Here is a 20,344-nt window from a genome sequence, read left to right on the forward strand (position 1 = left end):
CAAAAAAATCTGCTAACGAATTCTACCTGACACCGAGGTGGCTACAGTTGATTGAGGATGGTCTTAACGTCATTACAAATATAGCCACGCATTGTGTGAAATCGCATCATATTTTGCCCTACATATTTCCTGCATTGCATTGCAATGAATTTGTGTTGCCTCTACCTGATGATTTGGAAAAGAGCGCACTCATTTACTTTTATCCGACCAAGGACGTTCCCGCCACTCGCTTCCTTAATCTAAACTTCTTATGGGATCTTACATAAGTATTTCATGCATATTTATCGACAATAGCTTTAAAGGCATCGTAACTCTCAGATATTTCACTATTGCCGATGATCACCAATCAATCCTCTTGAAGCAAATTGACCCATTGTTACCAGCGAAAGCAGCAAGTACATACATAAATATACATGAAGACGCCACATTTTCCCCCTCACTCTCTGTGTAGATAAGCACTCTGCGCTTAACTCCTTTTATTGTCCCACATTTCATCTATACCAAATACATGTGGAAGTAAATTCCCTCATCTGTAATGAACCCATGGATTAATTTCTTAAAGTGAGAAATGAGAATTCTTGCTCCATGCCGGCACAAACATTATCCTTCGCTTTCTTAGATTTCAATGCTAGATCCATAGGAAGGTCATATCTATGACGAAAGATGAAAGGTATGTCTACTTAGGTTGCAGCTGTTGAGAAAAAGGAAATGCTGGCAAGGTTCTACCCATTGCTCGCTTCACACATCAAATGTATCTTTCTAAGTTATTAAATTACCGCTTCTTTACACCGTCAGTTTTTCAAAGGTGCAGCTAGATAAATTGTTGACAGCTGTGATCAAAATTAATTTTTTAGCACCTTTTTACCTTCATTTAATGTTGTATTTGCTTCGATATTCACATTTTGTAGCCAAGGAGTTCTTTATTATTCAATTGGAGGAAAAACCAGTCTAACATAAGAAGCGACATTAACATTAAATGTCATCAGTTTCCCATTTATGCGCCGCTGAAAACTGAACTTTATGTTTTCCACTGGTTAACATATGCTACTAAACATATGACTTTATTCCGATGAAGTTTTGATTATTCTTGAATATCGTACTTTTCAACAGAAACCGGTTGTTCGTCTCAGTTTCTCCTCTGTGTTTTGCAAATTTTTTGTCTGAGATAAATTAGCATTTTTACTTAGATTTATGAAAATAGCGAGATCATTTACTGCAAATGTTTTTTAAAAACGGAACTTAATGTTTTCCACTAATTAACATATGTCATCAAAAATATGGAATTATTCCGATGAACTTTTCTTCCCGCATGAAACAGGTTATTCGATTCAATTGCTCTTCAGAGTTGCTAATTTTTTGTCTGAGATAAATCAGAATTTTTACATAGATAAACGATAAATGACGAGAAAATGTATTAATTTACGGTATCTGCAATCTGTTTATGCTTTTTTAAACAACTTTTATTGTCTTGCCATTAGGATTTTTTAATTCCTTAGGCAGTCTCTGAGTGAATCACATCAATCTGCGCGTTCTTATTGATGGATGATTCAAACATATGCCATTTACATATAGATTCCGTCTTTTGTCCTACTTAGCCATTTCAATCACTCAGTCATATGCTCACACTCAACTTTTCTGTACTCACTCCAACTCCCTTCTGGAAAATGAATTAGCATTGGCTCTCTTCCGCAGTGGAAAAAAGACCAAGGATGTTTACATTTCGAAGGCCATACTTTTAATTTTATGGTAATCACGGTCACGAAGAGCTATATAGCATGATGATCGTGGGACCTATACTCTTGAAGTGGCAAGGACAACTCAAATCTCTATTTTGAGTATAATGATGTTTTGCCGACAAATATTTCTGTCTCTCATTATTTGCACGATTATTTAATTACTGATGATGACTTGGGCATTTAAGTTGGCATATTTGGCCTCCTTATTAATCAATGCGGGTGAATAAGACTCATTATGATTTTCTCGGTCTAGACTCAATATAAGTAGTCTTTTTCTGTCCAGCAGAATCGCCAGTTGTCCGTTGATATAAAAATCCCGACTTCTGTTATTAGAAAACATAATATGAAAATTCTATTACGTCCATTGGTTTAACTAAATTCAAATTTAATGAGTCATTTATATTCTTCGAGACATAATTCTAATCTAAATGAATTATTGAAATTCTCTCAAACCATTGTAATCTGCTCCATTCTGTAAACTACACAACCTTTCTAAAAATAATATATAGAGGTTATGAATGTACTAATTGCATATTTATCAGTATCTCTCTGATGTAGGTTATAATTATCGATACAGTTTTTATGACTAAGACATTATTGAGTCTAGGATATTTACCTGCGCTCATGAATTGGGTATTATCCCTTCTTTATAAATTCTCAGATATTCAGCGTCACCAATTCAAACATGGAATGATGAAACTTGAGACAATCACGGAGTCCTACCTCGAGAACTTTCTAGTTGTGCAGGCTGTGGTCGTTGAACTATTTCCTGAATCATCATACTCTTTTGCGTTGTCCATTACCCTCTCAACCTCTAAAGTATTATCCCTTACGTCTGGTCTGCTTTTCTTGCTTATCTACACGGCCATGACCTCCCGTAAACCCTTCAAGTTCAGTCCACCGTCGAAAAACCATTACCTGGCAAGAATTTATCAGGATGGTTATTTTCCTTTTGCTATCCGGCTGAGCGCAGGTGGCTATCAATTGTGTCTGGAATGTTCGAACCAAACAAAAGGTCTTCATGCACGGATTTTCGAAAAGATGATTGAATTTATTCTTATTTGCGGTAATCCAAGTCCAATCCGGTAATTCGTACTTTAATTCCTTCATGGCTCTACAAAATATTTAATAATCCCAAGGAGATCCACAGCAAATCAAGAACCTCTGATTCTTGAAATGATACAGATTATGTCGTCGTCGATTACCGACAAAGGCCCATACTCAAGAACGCAATCTGGTGTTTCGTCCATAATTGCGGTGATCTGAACTATTTGGGTACTTATGAATAGCATCAAATTCCGTAAATTCGAAAATAACTGTCCATTAGTAAAATTAGCAGTAATCATAATAAAAGAAGGTTTTTTTGGCATCGAGGTACACTTTGGAAGTAGTAGTAGTAGTTTATAGTGGAAGTTTTGAGAGCAGTACATATCACTCATGAATGCCATTTTTTAAATAATTTCTTAAATTCCAAAACCAAAACTTTTATGGATCAACAATCAATAAAACACGATAGAATAAATTCTATAATATGGAAAGGATTGCAAAAGGAATTCAGGTTTTCCATGAACGGAGGATTCCAATAGTCCTGATTGATTAATTAATTAAGTTATTTTTATAATCAAGGTCTGCGGATATTCTAGATAATTCATGGTACACTTAAAGCCCTTTTATGGTTAATGCCTTCATTAAGCGTTAAAAAACTAGAGTTCGCTTTTTAAAGTTTTTTTCAGCTAAAGGTCGTAAAATCAAAACAATATTCCTACCTTGGCCATTGTTTTAGTAACCTATACTTATTTATAAATACCATATACTATAGTAATAGAAACTTTTACAAATTGATATTCTTTTGTTAATTATCTATCGTATATACTACTACTTTTAAAAATTGTATTCTATTTTGTTCATCTTGGTACTAGTACTCTGTACTGTTGTATGACTTTATGTGATTTGATGGGTTCTGTAACAGAATCGGTTTGCCAATGCTAAGGCTTATAATTCATATATTTTTTATTCCTTATGACGTAATATAGATGCATTAAGTCGGAAACTGTGACCAATGCATTTATAAGTTGTGTACACTTCTTCTGCTCTTAGGGACAGACTTGTGTCAGAGCAAGTAAAGTAATTTATTTTTATTAATATTATACACGTAAATCAAAAATCAAAATCATATATAGGGATCAAAGAATAGATATGGCCCTTTAATACGTTTTTGAACGATTAGAAATTTTTTCGATCGACACGCGTACTTTAGGGCGTTCCACATTTAGTTGACAGTAAGGGCCTTATGGATAACAGTGTTGCCAAGCTTCCGCTCCGCCGGCAGGCATCCTAACAGCTTATGCAACCACACATAATTTGGCGCCAAAACTATTTAGTTCAAAAAGGAATTAGGGATCGCACCAAAGACTGCGTAAATTAACCCCGTAAGAGAAAATAAAAAGACCATTTCAGTGCTCGTTGTGAAATATTTGACTGCCTGAGTTCCTCCTTGCTTCATTTATTGCTCGGTGGGATAACCAATTCCAATAACTATCCCAACGGAAAAATATATGCCTTTATCTTCCCTGTCGTACCAGGAAACATAGCGCGCTCCAGGCGTCTCACAAAAACTCGGGAGTCAAAAGTTCGTTTTTAATGAATATAAAATAAATTCGTTATAATAGCCGCTCGTTGGTGTGAAATTAATCATTTAAAAAAATAATAATCTTCTAAAACTGCCACGAAGTAATTTTTTTTATAACTATTGGTTTGGTTAAACGTTATTCCTCAAATTGGGATACTTCTCAATCGCAGTATTTTTTATTTCAGCATCCTAATTTCTAATTATTTTACCTATAATTGCAGGTAGACTGGTTAAGGTAGATTTAAAATAAAAGAATGACCTTGTTGCTGTGAAAGCTGTCTGTTCTTAATTGCTCAAGCCAGTAGGACTAGCACGTAGCCTGCCAGACTTGACGACGATTTTGGCGAGGATGGAGCGGAAAAAAATTGAATCAGCCGTAAAGCTATCTTTTTAATCGGCGTATTTTGCTTTCTTTTTGGGGATTGGGGAGGACAGCGATAGCACTGTCGTGTCTTCACCATACCAGACTCCACATGTCGTTACCCAACGCAGCAACCACCCCACTCCATTGCATACTCGACGCAATCCTAAAGCACTGGAGCAAAGGGGAGGGGTAATTTAAGAGGTGATCGGGTCATTGAACCCCCCGCTGACCTAGGACAACCGCAAAGCGTCGCCTGAGCTGGGGGACCGAAATTAGCTAGTCGAAGCAGTCTGCTGCTACGGGAGATCCATTATCTTAACGGCGAGGAGTTGAAAATTCATGACAGGTCGTCTGGGTGGCAGAAAGAAGTTTTAAATGCTATATAAGCATTGACTGTGACCGCAGCCAAAGGACTACCCTGAGTTTTTCAAGGGTAAAACTTTGAGTTCTCTGGATAAAGGGTTTTCAACCCGCGGCCTCCGGACCGCTGGCTAATTTCTTGCGGGTTGCAACTAAAAAAATGATATCAATATCGACACACTCGTCAAAAATAAACAACGTCAAAAATCGCATTGATTGATTGAACTTTTTAACCCATAAAGATTATTGCACTTTGAAATTATCTGATTTTTTTTGCTTTATTGATGTGGTGGTAAAGTGACGTAGAGCATTGTGGCCCTCCAGACGACGTGAAATCGATTTTTGGCCCTTGCATTAAAAAAGGTTGAAGACCCCTGCTCTATAATATCGATTAGGTAGGTATATTTTTAGTTGAGTGGCTTACATGAAAATCGCCGGTAATTCAGCTATTTTCGAGGGTTAAATTTTCTTTGATATTTATTTTTTGAGATTTTAATTGACGTCCCAATGTTATTAGTGTGTCAACAGAAATTATTTAGCTTCAATAATGACATGCAAATGTTTATTCTAGATTAAAAAATATTTTAGTAAAAAACGTTAACTTTGCCAACCGCGTTAATCGTTAACCTTAACAGTGACATTGTAACAAAATAAAAGAAATACATACATTAAACTGGCAGTTTTTTGTACCTTCGAGTGCATCTTGTGCTTCCAACTAAGACAACTCTAAGATTGTTTAAGACTACACATTGAGTGATTTTTAGGTGTGAGATTAAAAAAATATTTCTATGGCTTATTTGAATAGAAGTAGGAGACAAAATAAAGGTCTGTATACATACCTTATAGAAAGACAGGATCAAGCTGAAGTCAAAATTTCATTTTTATTAAATAAAATACTTTGTAGCCACTCGGGAGTGTGACATTAATCATTACTGTTTTTGGAAGATAACAATCTCGTACCATGAAGTCAATTTTTTACTTCAATCTTGGCTAGCTTTTTGTTAAATGTTATTCTGCAGCGTGGGATACTTCTCATGCGTGGTCTTTGTTATGTGTTACCATCTTCATTTCTGATTATTTTACCCACAGTTGCAAGTAGACTGGTTAAGGTAAATTTAAAAAAGAATTGTAAATTACCGGTTAATATACTTTGACATGACTTGTTTCGTTGCAGTAAAAGGCGATCAAATTTACCTTCATCCCGTCTATGAAGCACATTTTCTTCTCTGCCCTTTGCCATTTATTGATTTTTTCCATATTCAATTAAGAAAATTGGCCAAATATGAAATTATGGTTAAATTAATGATATTTCACGGTACATGGTTTCAGTATGTAATCAATACATGAGAAATTCTCAGGATACAACTTCGAAGTAAGAGAAGAAAGAATGAAGTAAGGAAGGTGACAAATTTCTAAACCCACGAAGCGTTAAAAAGGCTTTAAATAAAACAAAAATAGGCAAATATCGAAAGTCTGAGACAAATAAACATGCAACACAAAATGTTTCTTTAACAGTTCACCTTTTATTTCAGTATATTCCGGTGGTGTCATGGTGCTGGAACGCGCCGAAACTCCGTTCCGACACTGGTTAACAAAAGACATAATAGTCAATAACACTTTTTAAAATTTTGCTGTCTCAAAATTTCTGATGTATAGGTTCGTAACCAAAACAAAACATTTTTAATAAAATGTAAATTATAACGTATAATAAAAAAACACACAGAGTAATATTTCCCTTCTAAAAGAAGTTAAGTAAAGTGTGTTCCGGCATGGCTAATTTTGCCATGATGTCACTTATTTTATCGCTAATATGATGTAGATTCGTTTGTTATATTGCATATGATTATTTCACAAAATCTCAAATTTACCAGCTAAAGTCAGTACAACTCATTTAACGAAAAGAAAGAATTCATCCTGAGTGTGAAATATTGCATCGCCGTTCAAAGAAATCTATTGTGTTGCTGAGTAATCAAGCTAGCCACTGACCTCTTATGAAATGGGTGAACACAATCGATGTAAATTAATGAGACTTCAATTTTAACAAGCTTTCATTCGTGGGATATCTGATAGATATAAACAGACACGAGAAAGTGTTGGCGACGCAAATTATACATTAAAATGAAGAAGTTGCATCATGCCGTTTACATCATCCTTTTATCTTGAATATTGAATGCTATTTATCTGCACTTAAAAATATCACCTGTTGTTTGAAAACACGGAGAAGACAACACAAACAAGACAACACGGAGAAGGGTCAGTAAATTGTAAGAATCAATTTTTGACAACAAAAAGATGTTATACGTTCATCCTGGGAACAAAACTAAATTATGCATCTTAGATGGCATAATATCAAAAGCTGTGTAGGATTGATGCACGAGTAAAAAAAATAAAGGTTAAAGTAGTCTTGACCGATCTGTTATAAAAATTTAAAAGATAACCAATCCATAGGTTGCACTAAGTCTTTATTGAACGATAAATAGCAGAATTGAAGAATTATGATGCTAAATTTTTATTTATTTCAAATAGATATTTTCAAAGAATTTCTTACTTCTTACAGTCAAAAACTGATAAGGTCGCACAGAAAGCGTACGTAGGTTTTAAGCGAATTAGGATGGGGGCTTTAGAGTCTCGGAGGTCTCGTGTTAGGCTATTGTTTGAGCATTTGGGAATAGATATCTTTCAAAGAGACTCGGAGAACATCTCAATAGAGCTTAATAATAGGGTGGTTTCCTATTTTTTTACTGCCTAAATCGAAAGATTATTACGCCTAGAGTACATATTTCACACTTCTAGATTTTTAAATGACGATATCTATTTTGCGCGTTCAAATGAGAAGTGAAAAATTTCAAGTGAGAAAACGCGACGGAAAAGTATGAACGCTGGGAAAAGCCCGTGTGACGTCATTCTGGTTCCGGCTGCCGCTGTGTGAGGCCACCTTGGTGCGAGGCTATGAGCGCCACTGCGATGAAGGCTGCTAGCAGGTAGCAGAGTACTCTTGGTTTAAATAAGGATTATTAATACCCTATCAAACGAAGGAAACTTTCCGACCATATGCAATTTTAATAAGTGTTTGTCAAGGGATTTTTCTTTGAACTCTGTGCCATGCATTGGTAATCTCAGACGATGTAAAACTGGCTACTCGTATAGCATCTAGGTTCATGTGACATCGCGTGGAGTGGAATCGCATGGGCGCCAATCTGGCCTTTTTCAAATGAGGTTAAAATTGAACATTAACATCCGTCTAAACTGGGATTTCTAAAACCAAATAATTTGTATATTATGAGTACACTAATGGTGGATAACGAATCGCAATCAATGTCAATTCGTTTTATTTTAATTATACATTTCCAGGTCCAGCAAAAATAGCAATTAAAAGGAATAAAATAAATAATGAATAAAAATAATATTTTACCGATCGAATAGGTATAGGAACTCGTTTTTCCTCCGAACAATAAAGGACTAATAATGCATGCTAGGCGGGACTTAGTACATTTTTCCTTTTTTTTTGTGAACGACTGATATCTTAACACCCCCCGCCACACGCCTGTTGATGCGGCTTGCGGGGTAGTATGAAAATGTAGACGGGAAATCACTAATGTTTAAAACAATTTCTCTGTGTCATAGTAGTTGAGTGCTAATGGTGATTCGGCCTGCAGATATGGGAGCTTCTCGTCCTCAATAATATTAGCGTGAAGGATCCGATTTATAGACCGAACACTCTCAGAGTAAAATAAAATATTTTTACAGTATTAAACCCTAGCATTTATTATTCGTATAAATGTTATGCGGAACTTCGTACACGTATTTCTTTTTACTGTTAACGATCGGTGCCCTAAAATCCCAGCAACACGCATATTGAGACGGCTTACGAGGTAGTACAACATGATGAACCGATTAGTGAGGGAAGATCGCTCATAAGAGTGTAAAGAACAACAAACCTCGATGGACGAGTAGTAGCTCAGATGCGGTGGCCCGCTCGTATGGAGTGCATGGAGAAAGAGTTTGGGCCATCGATATTTCGCCGCATATAGTTCGAGAAGCCGCAACACATCGAAGAGCGGAAAATACGCGTCTATTCATTTTTTTATCATATCGATATTGACCATAAAAATGTAAGAGATTCCATTCCACGTGCATATTAAAGATTCTCGCCTTGAGACATACAAAGGAAAGCCGCGTGATTCGTCAGAAACTGCTACGGGCGTACACACAGCGTCACCCAGACGTTAAGGGAATTAGGCTGGGAGCCGCTAGTGACTCGGAGGCTCGCGCTAGGCTTAGATTGCTTGAACAATTGAGAATAGATATCTATAAGAGCGACACGAAGAACATCATATTTGAGCCCCGCTATATTTCCAGATCCGACAGAAGAGATAAATTAAGAGGGATGCTTTGCCGAACGGATAGATATGGGAATCCGTTTTTTTCCGCGAACCATAAAGGAATATAATTAATGCTAGCCTTAATTTTGTTTGAGCATTAGCCTTTTATACGTAACCTGCTGGAGTCCCCACCAACGTGAACAGATGGCCAGCATCCTTGGCCATCCTTTTCGACTGCTCAGCGCACAGTGGGCTCTTCAGTCGTTGAGTCTTCGAACAGCAATTTCGTGAAAAAACATTCACGGGCTCCGACTTGGGAGACGGCCAGACCAAAGAAGACTCCGGCCGGACCACCTAGGCTACGTAACTTCCGCTTCACGCCATGTACCCCCCATCCCCTCGCTCCATTCAACACAGCTGCTCCAGCAACCAGATCTCCCCGAGTAAGAACCAGTCCAGCCTCTCCCTCACCAGATTGGACAGTCCTTGGATTGGAGAGTCCTTTGTGAAGCGGACCGCCAGTGTAACGAACGCTGATAGAGACTATAGTTTTGCAATGCCACCCCACGAGATGATGCTAAAGCATTCAATGCCGCATTACGCACGTGGATTACCATGGCGGTGGTTTATTGCCAAAATGGCATCGTAAATGACATTTGTAGATAGCTATGACTCCGCTGAGGTAACTAAATAATACTGAGTTTTAAAAAATTCTTTTTATCTCGAACTTATCGGTTTAATTTAGATGCTTATCGAAGCTTTTTAGTTACTCCAGGTTTATTTTTTTGTGAATTTTGTATTTATTTCTAAATTGAGGGCTCTTGCCTTAAGAGTTAATTGGCGCTTAAATTATAGGTTTCCCTTTTTCGATGAAAGTGAATAATTGTCTGCCTCAAAACTCGATTGTTTATCTTGGTTTTGAAGGAGGGGGTAATTTCCTCCACCACCACCCCTGTATCCACTGCTGATAGCTATTTCGATTTGGTACGGTTTGTGAAAATTTCAATTTAGCTGGAAAAATAATTACTGTCTCCATAAATACCCAGAGGACCTAACTAACAGCCCATTTTGCTCTTGTTGACGTTGTGACCGGTAAAATTAAATGTTGTGTACTATAGCCGAGTTGTTCTTTTGTCATGTTGGAATTCCACATTGTCACTACGATTACCATTAAGGAGGCTGAGGTTGGTAACGCCTTAAGAAAGGGCAGGGAAGATTGGATGGATAGAAACCCAGCGTCGGCATTAGCCTGCACATAACGAAAGGCGACAAGAACATCATACCCTTGGTCATTTTGATCTCTCATTAGCCTGATTAGAGTCGGTGGAAACTTAAAATGGCATTTTCCCGAAGGGATAGGTGTTATAATTCGTTTTTCCCCCGCACAATAAAGGGTTTCAATAATTACAATAAGAAGCTTACTGTCCTTTTTTGAAAAAGGCTGGTGTCCTAACACCTTCTGCCACACGCCTATCGAGGCGGCTTGCAGTGCAGTGTGTAAATGTCGATCATGGCTCAACGTCCCATCCGATGTAAAAGTGTTGAACTTAAAGTTCCCTTCACAAAGCACTCAAGTAGGGCTTATGCGACTTAAAAAACACTCAGCCACCACTGGGATTTGAAGCCGGACCCACGAAATGGGAAGCCAACCCTATAGCCATCACAGAAACCCTATTTTCCGCATTAATGAAGTGGAGATATCACTCTCTCTCCCGATCGGTTGCTTTGAGTTATTTTTTCGCAGCATATAACTCGTAATAAATTATCACGCAATCGAAGTGAAAATTTCCGGGTACGTAGAGTAGGTAAACCCTTGTCACCATTTTCCTGTGTCTGAAATTAAAACTTTTTTCTTAGTTAGAAAATACCAGCGTAAAATTTTCATGATTTAGATACCGCTAACTTTTGACTTGATTGTACTCAATTTGATTTAATTAAATATTTGTTCCGATTAAAGTAGGCTTCCATTGAGTACTAAAGAAATTTTTTGGCAGTGTCCTCTCCCTTTATGGATTTCCCTCTTCAATTCATATTAAGGCCTACTATCTTTCATTCTATTTAAAAATCCTATCCTCTTCCTTCCTCTCCCTCGTTTACCCAACGTTCTAACCAGTGGCGGATACATGTGGGGGCAGAGGGCGCCGCCTTGCGTGGCTGCCCGCATCGCCGAACATGGCAGAAAAACAATTGTGACTTTTTAATACCATAAGATAGCATTGTCTTAAACATGCGTATAATCAGTTTAAAGAAAATTATCTTAAATTTTGCATGTAAATTCATAATTATTTTTCATTACGACCAAGGAAAATGTACCTCTAAATATCTTTTGCGCCCCCCTTGAATTTTTCTGTACCCGTTACTGCTTCTAACACTGTTTTCAACATGCCTCCCCTCACTAAGTACTAGCTCCATCCATACCTATATACTTACCGAGAAAAGTCTCAAGATAAAAGCATGAGTTTTTAGCAATAACTTTCAAATATTGAGTTTTTCGTACATTTTTAAAACAGATCGGTCGATAGGGCACGTTCTTTGAATAAACGGACAAACGTTTTTGACGTGAAGTCATTCCACTCTGGTCTCTCGTGGACTGGACTGCGGCAACACTGAACTGAGGTTTCTTTCTCTCCTTCCTCCTCCTCACCCTCCCCGTCTTCCCCTCCTTCCCCCCCGTTTCCCACGGATTAGCATCCACCAATGGCGTGCCGATACCACACACACCCCCTCAACGGGCCTCCTATCCAGGAAGGAGGGTGAGGTACCCACACCAAAGTCTCATTACGCGCACACCACGTTCGAGCCGACTGGCTTTCTGCTTTCCTCCAGTAGTTCCCAAGCCCAAGTAGTAGTGGCTTGAGGGCACTCTCATTTTTTTATACCCCTCTCCGTAAATCCTGTCTTTTTTTTTCTTCCCCTCCAGAGCTCCACGTTTATTAAACCCAGTCCGCAGACCTCTCGTGGTTTCATTTCCCGCGCTCCTGGCGTTAGATTCACGCCGGTTCCAAAGTTTTCGGTCCGCCCGCACAACGATTTCATCGACGTGAAATTGTCTCGCGGCGTGTTTTATTTAGCGATAGTGCGCTATAATCATCTGCATTAACCCTTCTAAAGTCATTGCGGAGCCGAAAACAATATTTTCTAGTCATTACATCACAACCGAAGCGTTGGAAAGGAGTGTTTTAAATAAAAATTTCTGGAAAATTTTTGATCGAGTGCAAAGTCGTTCGCAGTCTACGAGTGATACGTCGGTTCGGCTTCGCCCGCTGCGAGCATCTAAGTTTCCGGCGAGTGTCAGCTCTCATCTTCCCCGGCATTCGTGTTACCTCCCGAAGGACTTTTCGGCTTGAAAGATGCCGTACATCAAAAGAGTGGTGAGTACCGTATTCTGTGGCCACGAAATTTTTGGCGGATGATATTTTTTGCGTCTGGAGTTTTGGTGATTGGTTCCGTAAATGTCATCGAAGGAGTGAAGTTCGATCATGTGCCTCTGTTTATCCATGAAAATACTTGGCCTCTGATCAAATCGGACGTGTTCTTCGCCAAGTGCATCTAAAAATGTTTCGGCGCTGTTTTTAAGCCGGTGGCGAATATAGACAGGTGAGAGGGGATCGGACGTCATTACATTCTGCATGTTATCTTGATAGTTCAACTGCTTATACCCCGATCTACCGATTCGATCGATAGATTTTTCTTCCTCGTAGGAAAATCTACTAGAATTGGTAGAATATTAATTGCGTATGCATGGTTTCGCGGGCGGGGGCGAGGGCGGGCCCCGCAAGGGTTACGCTCTCGAGGTCTGGGAACCAAGTCCGAGACTTATACGCTCAGCCTCTCAGGACCTGCCCGCCTTGTGACGGTGCAGGATTCCTCGTCCTCTCCCTTCCTCCCCCGTCCTTCCCCTGGAGTCGTCGTCGGGCTCTCATCGCATTTATGCCTTTTTCCTTCCTCTCTCCTCCCCCTCTCGAGAGGCTGAGCGTATAAGTCTCGGACTTGGTTCCCAGACCTCGAGAGCGTAACCCTTGCGGGGCCCGCCCTGGGACCCCCGAATCCACTGCTTATACCCCGAGGTTGGCCAGTTGTGCTGATATAACATTTCTGTGATAGAGATGGGGGCGTGTAGATTTGTGGATTGAATATGTCAACAATTCAATAGGAGTCTACTTTGTCGAATTTATTTCTAGTAAGAGTTGATTTTCATCTGTATACTTGCATTTCACTTTATTACCTCCCGATTAATGGACAATTTATCCGTTTCTTTATCTCGATATTACTCAATACGATAAATATTAATTTGATTGAATATCAATTTGTAAACATGTACTTAGTAGCTCGTTTCCTTGTAACCAATTGCTAGGGAATTATTTCAAATATTTTCCGTGTCCGGAACAATAATGTGAGACTTAATAGCAGAGAATACGGAAACGGGCTTTTAAAGTTTCATCGCGTTTTTATTCATGCTCTGCGTAACGACCCTCACGGTCATTCGGTTTTAGGACATGATGTTGAATCTGAGTTATAAAAATTCATGGCTCTTGGTTAAGTACTTTTGTGCAAAGGACATACTTTATCGTTAATTTTTTTTAAAGAATTAATTGTAGACTTCTTACTGTCTAAGATCTTTTATTGATGGTAATTTTGTAGTTTTAAAACCGCGGAATTACCTGTAATTTTGCACATTTTTTCTCACCATGAGGAAGAGGGGGCCAAAAAGTCGAGGCACAGATATTAACCTGCGGTGCCATGAGGAAGTATAATGGAGTTAGATCTCGCAGCTTTGTTGTAACCAATTATTTTTTGATAATAAGTGAGTTTTTTGTTTGATAAACGTGAACGGCATACTGTTCCGCCGCGGATACTGATTCAGTTAAGGTAATACGGGTTTCGATAAAACCGCTCTTAATTAACAGTGCGTTCAGCATATGAGGACCAAGCTGAACGGGAATGATTATTAAGCTTATGCGCGGTGCATTTATAGTCTGCTTCAGCAATGTATCAGTGGTAGTATAAGTTACTATTCTGTTCCTAGATAAGTTTCATCAATTTAATTATTCTCACCTCATAAGGTTGCATATGGACATTTTTCTTTCAATTTACGAATTATTTTATCGCAGTCAATTGTGCTTAACTGCTAAGCATGAATTAAAAATTTAAATTTGTTGTTTTTTTCCTCCAATCAACAGAGGTTGGTAACAGTTTTACTAGCAAATTTTGCCAAAAATGATTTAACTTTTGATAAGGATGACTCAATATCTCGGGTAAAAATTATTCTTCCAAAGCTTCCTACTTTCCAAAGAAACCAATTATTTCGGCAAATAAAAATATTCGGCTCGAATCTAAATGGTATTTTTCAAAACTCGATGTTATATTTATGCCTTGTAAATTTCGTCTAAATATGTACCGTCTCTGTTTGCTTATAATGTTTTTGCGGTAACATTCGTTATTCTATTATTGATTTTTCAATTTTGGGCCGACATCTTTTTGAAAATTTCCATGCATAAAAATTCGCCAAATCAATTTATTTAGTCTTGTATGAAGATCTTTTCCGTATTGTCACTTTGTCGTCCAAACTGGTCAAAATTTTTTGGAAATTCTTATTAGACATATGTCATGTTGTCATTAAACTAGCAATGATTTTTTAACGACTCATCATGGTATTTCTAACCTGTCAAATATGTTTTCAGGGAAAAATTTTATTCGAACTTTGCTCCAAGGTTTTGGGATTAAGTCTTGCGAAGAAACTGAATTTCGTAATAATTTTATGTATCGCTTTGATATTGATTCATTTCTGAGAAGATTATCTTTTCCCTCAGATCCAAAACATATCCTTATCCCTTATTGAAATTGTTTACACATGATAAAAAAATGTGGAAATGGAATTTTCCACTACTAACTTGGGCATACCCACGCATTGGGATATGTACCCAAGTATTTTTTTGAAAAGGTCACTGATAAAAATGATGAAAGCGGAAAAAGAACTCATAATTTATACCCGAAAGGAAAATAGTGGAAAAAAGTCACTTTATGGAGAAACGTGGACATTGTTTTATCACTTTTGAGTGCAACAGTTCAAATTTCATCTTTATTTCAATGGATAGGCGTAGATGTCATCGGTCAATTTAGATTATTTGATGATTTGTTCTCTGTGGATTTTTCGCACAGTTTGTGCATTGCGGTTGACTCCATAAAGATATCTCCGTGTCCCGGTATACTTAAGCAAATGATTCCTCTGTGATAAAAATATCTTGAATAGAATTTGCCATAAATAGAAATATACTGAACTATTCTTGTATGTATCCATTCTGCCAACGTCCAATCCTAATTCCCTGTTTTTAAACTCTTTACTTCCTCTGTAATGATGGTAAATTCTATGGTGACGCTAGTAAATTAATCGAATTCACGTAATTTTTAATGCGCCATCCCTAGGAAACAACTATTTACTTCATAATTCAGAGACCATTCTCTCATTCATGGCGAATCGGTGAACTTGAGGGAATTTCCCAACAGACTTCATGTTTTGCGCGCCATTCCTGAATGGCAAGTAATTTTGCCATGATCGCACCATTTATACTTAACTTACGTAAGTTGGAACGAGTGAGGCACACCAGAGACTAGCCTTCATATTTTTTTTCCTAGCGAAAGGAAGAAGCAATCCAATTACCTTCCTCATACCGACGCCCACTGTGGCGTAATCCTTCCGTTTCCACAAGCTTCGAAAGAATCTGCTCTCCTTTGTTCGTGGGACGACTTATTCTACGACTCTATTCCACGCCCAACACACAGGTTCTAACTGCAATCAAATATCCCATCCATTGTGAATGAACACAGTGGGCGTGCGCCATTAGGGACATAGTCGGCTCTGCGATCGTTGTTGAGCATTTTGAAAGGATTTATTCAACGGAGATGCGAATTATTTTTTTCGCAAACTCGTTTAGCATTTGGTTATGTGATACCAATGTGTTGGAAAAAAATGTGAGGTGTAAGGCAGTGGTATTCCATTTTTTAGGGATGTGGATGTAACTTGTCTACTTTGTAATGTTTAATTTTATCGACTCAACATGTATCTTCTTGTTATTGACACTGATAATAACTCATAAGTATTATTGAACTAAATATTTGCAATTATGCACGATGATAAAATTTAATACGACCTAGGTGTCGATGTTACTATATCATCTTCTGGAAGTCGTTAAGAAGAAAATTAAGTCCTCGGATTTTATTCTGAAGTATTATTTAATCCGGGGTAAGTTTCCTTAACAATAGGCATGGATTTACTTATTTTTATTAATTTCTTCAAGGAAAAAGATAGATACCCTTTTCTGGGTATGCTACTTATCGCTAAAGCAGGCAGTTTTTGGGCTCAGGTTAGATATCACTAATGAATTCTGCTTACGAGAAAAGGATAATGTAATAATTAAGATGTGGCCGCGAAATCCCCGTTTTCATTTCTATGGTAATGATAATTTATGAATGCGGATATCATTGCCGCTCGCGTCTGACAGCTTACGAAAATTTTCCACCACCACTCGAAAGAGAATGGAAAACCGCACTGTCTTTACCATACATGGTTCGGTTTATCAAAACCATTGCTTTCCTGTACTCTTCCCTTCGATCATGTACTTAAACTGATACGTTCCTTCATTTACCACACCGGTGAGACAGATGGTCCCAGCATCAGCCCGGAACTCACATTATTTATATTTCCACCTGAGGTGCTCATTCATTACATGGTATTCAGGTAATTGCTTTGGATGGCGCACGTACAGGACGGCTTGTAACGCTGCATATACATATACATAGTACCCCAAAAGCCACATCAATTGGCGAATGGCGAGGGGTGTTAGGAAATATGCCGTCAAAAAATAAAAAGGAAATACTCAAACGAAATTACGCCTATAATGTATTCAAGCCCTTTATTGTTTGGGAAAAAAATCCCTTAACTATATTTTCGGCAAAACATATCTCTTAATTTATCGTTTCCGTTATACCTGGACATTACAGCGGGGTTCTAATATGATGTTCTCCTTGTCGATCTGATAGATATCTATTCTCAATTGCTCAAACAATCTAAGCCTAGCGCGCAGACTCCGAGACTATAATGGCATCTATCCTAATTCGTTTAACATCTGTGTAACTCTAGTGGTCTGAGGAAAACTTCTCATGGAAAAGTTTTGTTGTTGGGACCAACAATTTGCTCTAGCCACTCCGAATCTTATAATTTAATAAAATTATGATGTGGTTTTATGTTCCTTGTTGCACTTAAGGTACAATGTCCCAGTGCAATGAAAAAATGCATCTACTAATCTGTCAGTTAACGAGCTAAGCCGCCACGATTTCTCAAAAACCTGACGCTTCTAAATTATTTAAAAATTCAAAATTGATACGTCACTGTGAACTGTATTAGCTTAGTTGCATCAATACAGGAATCCAATGGGGAATAAGAACAAAATTAGTTCATCCTGCTACTAAGTCTCGTTGAATTGACAATATTTCTCAAGAGTTGAAATATATATTTGCTGTTTATGTCGTCGAAGTCCCTTCCTGTGTATTTCTTTCGTTATTTTTCCGCTTCCGGGACGAACAGTTCCACGGCATTGAACCCCGCCCTCTGTCCTTGTAGCTGCTCCACTTCGTTAGCGCCATCTCCCATTCTCTTCCTCCGACACACATTCCCGCGACCTGCCAATTGCCTCTTCCCCGCAAGCTCCTTCTTCTCGTGCTAAAAGACCCCGACCGTTTGCGAAATTTTAACCCCTTCCAACTTCGAATGTGACTCTTAGATCTTTGCGCAAGTGAGATACTCGTAGATGAGTTTCCCAATTGCATAGCTTTTTTTCTTCTCCATGACGTTTCCATGGGAAAAAAGCATATCCCCTTCAAACAAAGCCAGCCAAGAGCGACGTTTATTTGCTAGGCTCGGCAACGTAAGTATGCAGATCCTTAAGAGAATGCATCACTTCTGATCGATTGGTATTTTTCTTGAGCTATTACTTGGTTGAAGTTTACCCTTTCATCTAGAATTATCGTGGCCTATACAGTAGATTCTTCCACTAAGAGTCAACTTTATCTCTAACGTGAAAATTTTACCTCAGTATTTTCCATGAATTCTTATACGTTTTTAATTGAGATACAGTTAAATGCTGGGCAGGATCCATATTCTGAAAATTTCAAGCCGACGACATACCTAAGTTTCTAAATAGAGGGGAAAGTATATGACGTAAGCACGATGGTGGCGGCGATAGCGGTACAAAGCGTATGTACTTGTTTAATAAATAAATGTCTTACACGAGATATATCAATTGATTTAATAATTTCCATTCATGAAATTAGATGGTCTCCAACCTATCTATTGCGTGCAGAATCTTGCAGTTATGATACTCGTAACCTGTTTAATCATATCAGATCGTAGAACGAATAAAACATGCATAATTTCTAGAATTATTCCCTTGAATCAACGAATATCTACATTTGTATGATGAGTACCTTATGAAGATATAATATTTCGATATGTTTAACAAGCGTATACTCAATAATCCCAATCGAGAGATTAGTTTGATTAAAACCTACGTATTAAACGGCTGCTTACATTCGAATAAAATGATATTTCATGATGATGGTGCCTGGAAACATGTCTGTTGGCTTTAATGGCAGATGGATATTTGTAACAAGAGAACCCTTGAATGATATATATGGTGGTCAGAAAACGCAAGTGATGGGGCAAGCAATTGATGGGTCATGAAAAAATGGTAATCGTTTCTTCGGCTAGGGAGCACGCATGCAAGTGCGTTGGCCAGCTGAGAACATTGAGACAAGGGACGAGAGATGAATGACCAAACAGCTGGGAGATCGAGAGCTAGTTTCAGAGGGAGTAAGGACTCATCGAAAGATTTTGTGGGTGCGTTTGGTCAGGCAAACTGTGAACGGGAGGAGAAATATGAATCTGTACGCAATGAGAATAAATATGAAGACGTTTGTACCTACCTACCTAAAACTGACTTACTCACTCACTCACTGATTTAATCCGAAGATTGGTTTGAATTGGTAGGTGTTTTATATGAATATCACTATGCCTCGAAAACTTAGTCATCGGCTGTGATAACCATCTTTATTGGACTTTGCCTGGTAATTTTGTTTTCCTAATCACTGGTCCAGAATCGTAAGATTGGTTTGGCGCAGCTCTCCACTCAATTCTCCTATCAGCTAATATTTTCACACCTTCGTATTTCTTCTCTTTCAAATCCTACGTAACCTGTTCAGTGAATTTTTATTCTTAACAAATCATTATTGATATGGCATTGAGGGACTGAGCCACTACTCACTCACTCACTAACAGATGATACTCACCTGTTTAAATCCGTGTAGGTAACAATTATATTTGACGCAACCGTATCGTCTACTAAGTATATCGCGCATTTTTGAGGCTCATGAAGAGGACAAACTTGATTCAATAATTTGAGTCGTAACATGGGCCATCTGCTAAAGCGGAAGACTTCCTACGCGTTCGTCAATTGCAACTCCATTGAGTGCACCCCCACGCCAAACCCCTAAGGACCACAATTAGAGCAATTTGGCGGAGTGAGCAAAGGAGACGAAGCTGATCTTGTGGATATAGCGAGACCACAATATCTTTGCTCTTTTTCCTTGAGGTCTGCGTGTATCCTTGGGTGATGCGAGTGCCTGCTGAGCTCCCAAGTCCTCGCCAACAATAAATTGAAGTCTCCTACACATTTTCCTTGGTAATACGAGCTCTTGGAGGGCAAAGGAGAAAGAAAACACTAGGATTTCTCGTGAGGACACTTTTTTCAAAAGGAATATTCCTACCGTGGAAATCGCGGAGCGCAGCATGAAGTTTTCTCGCGTCGTTGGGTACAGATTCAGTCTCACGGCTCCAAGGCGCACCAGACCACACAATTGTGGCGCCGTCTGCGCGCCATAG

At 38.4% G+C, this 20,344-nt stretch overlaps 1 protein-coding gene across 5 annotated transcripts in view; it reads left to right on the forward strand.

Annotated features, from left to right (window-relative positions):
* Positions 1-20,344, forward strand: part of LOC124164511 (solute carrier family 2, facilitated glucose transporter member 1-like) — a 183,993-nt gene that overhangs the window by 133,179 nt on the left and 30,470 nt on the right. The window contains exon 1 of one of the 5 annotated variants that reach the window (XM_046541856.1): positions 12,277-12,782. The exons of the other annotated variants lie outside the window; for them this stretch is intronic. Coding sequence (XP_046397812.1) covers positions 12,762-12,782 — 21 coding nt within the window. The 5' untranslated portion in view covers positions 12,277-12,761. Of the gene's footprint in view, positions 1-12,276; positions 12,783-20,344 lie in introns of those variants that run through there. 5 annotated transcript variants of the gene reach the window in all.

Source organism: Ischnura elegans, chromosome 8 (genome assembly GCF_921293095.1).
Source record: "Ischnura elegans chromosome 8, ioIscEleg1.1, whole genome shotgun sequence".
Taxonomy (NCBI): domain Eukaryota; kingdom Metazoa; phylum Arthropoda; class Insecta; order Odonata; family Coenagrionidae; genus Ischnura; species Ischnura elegans.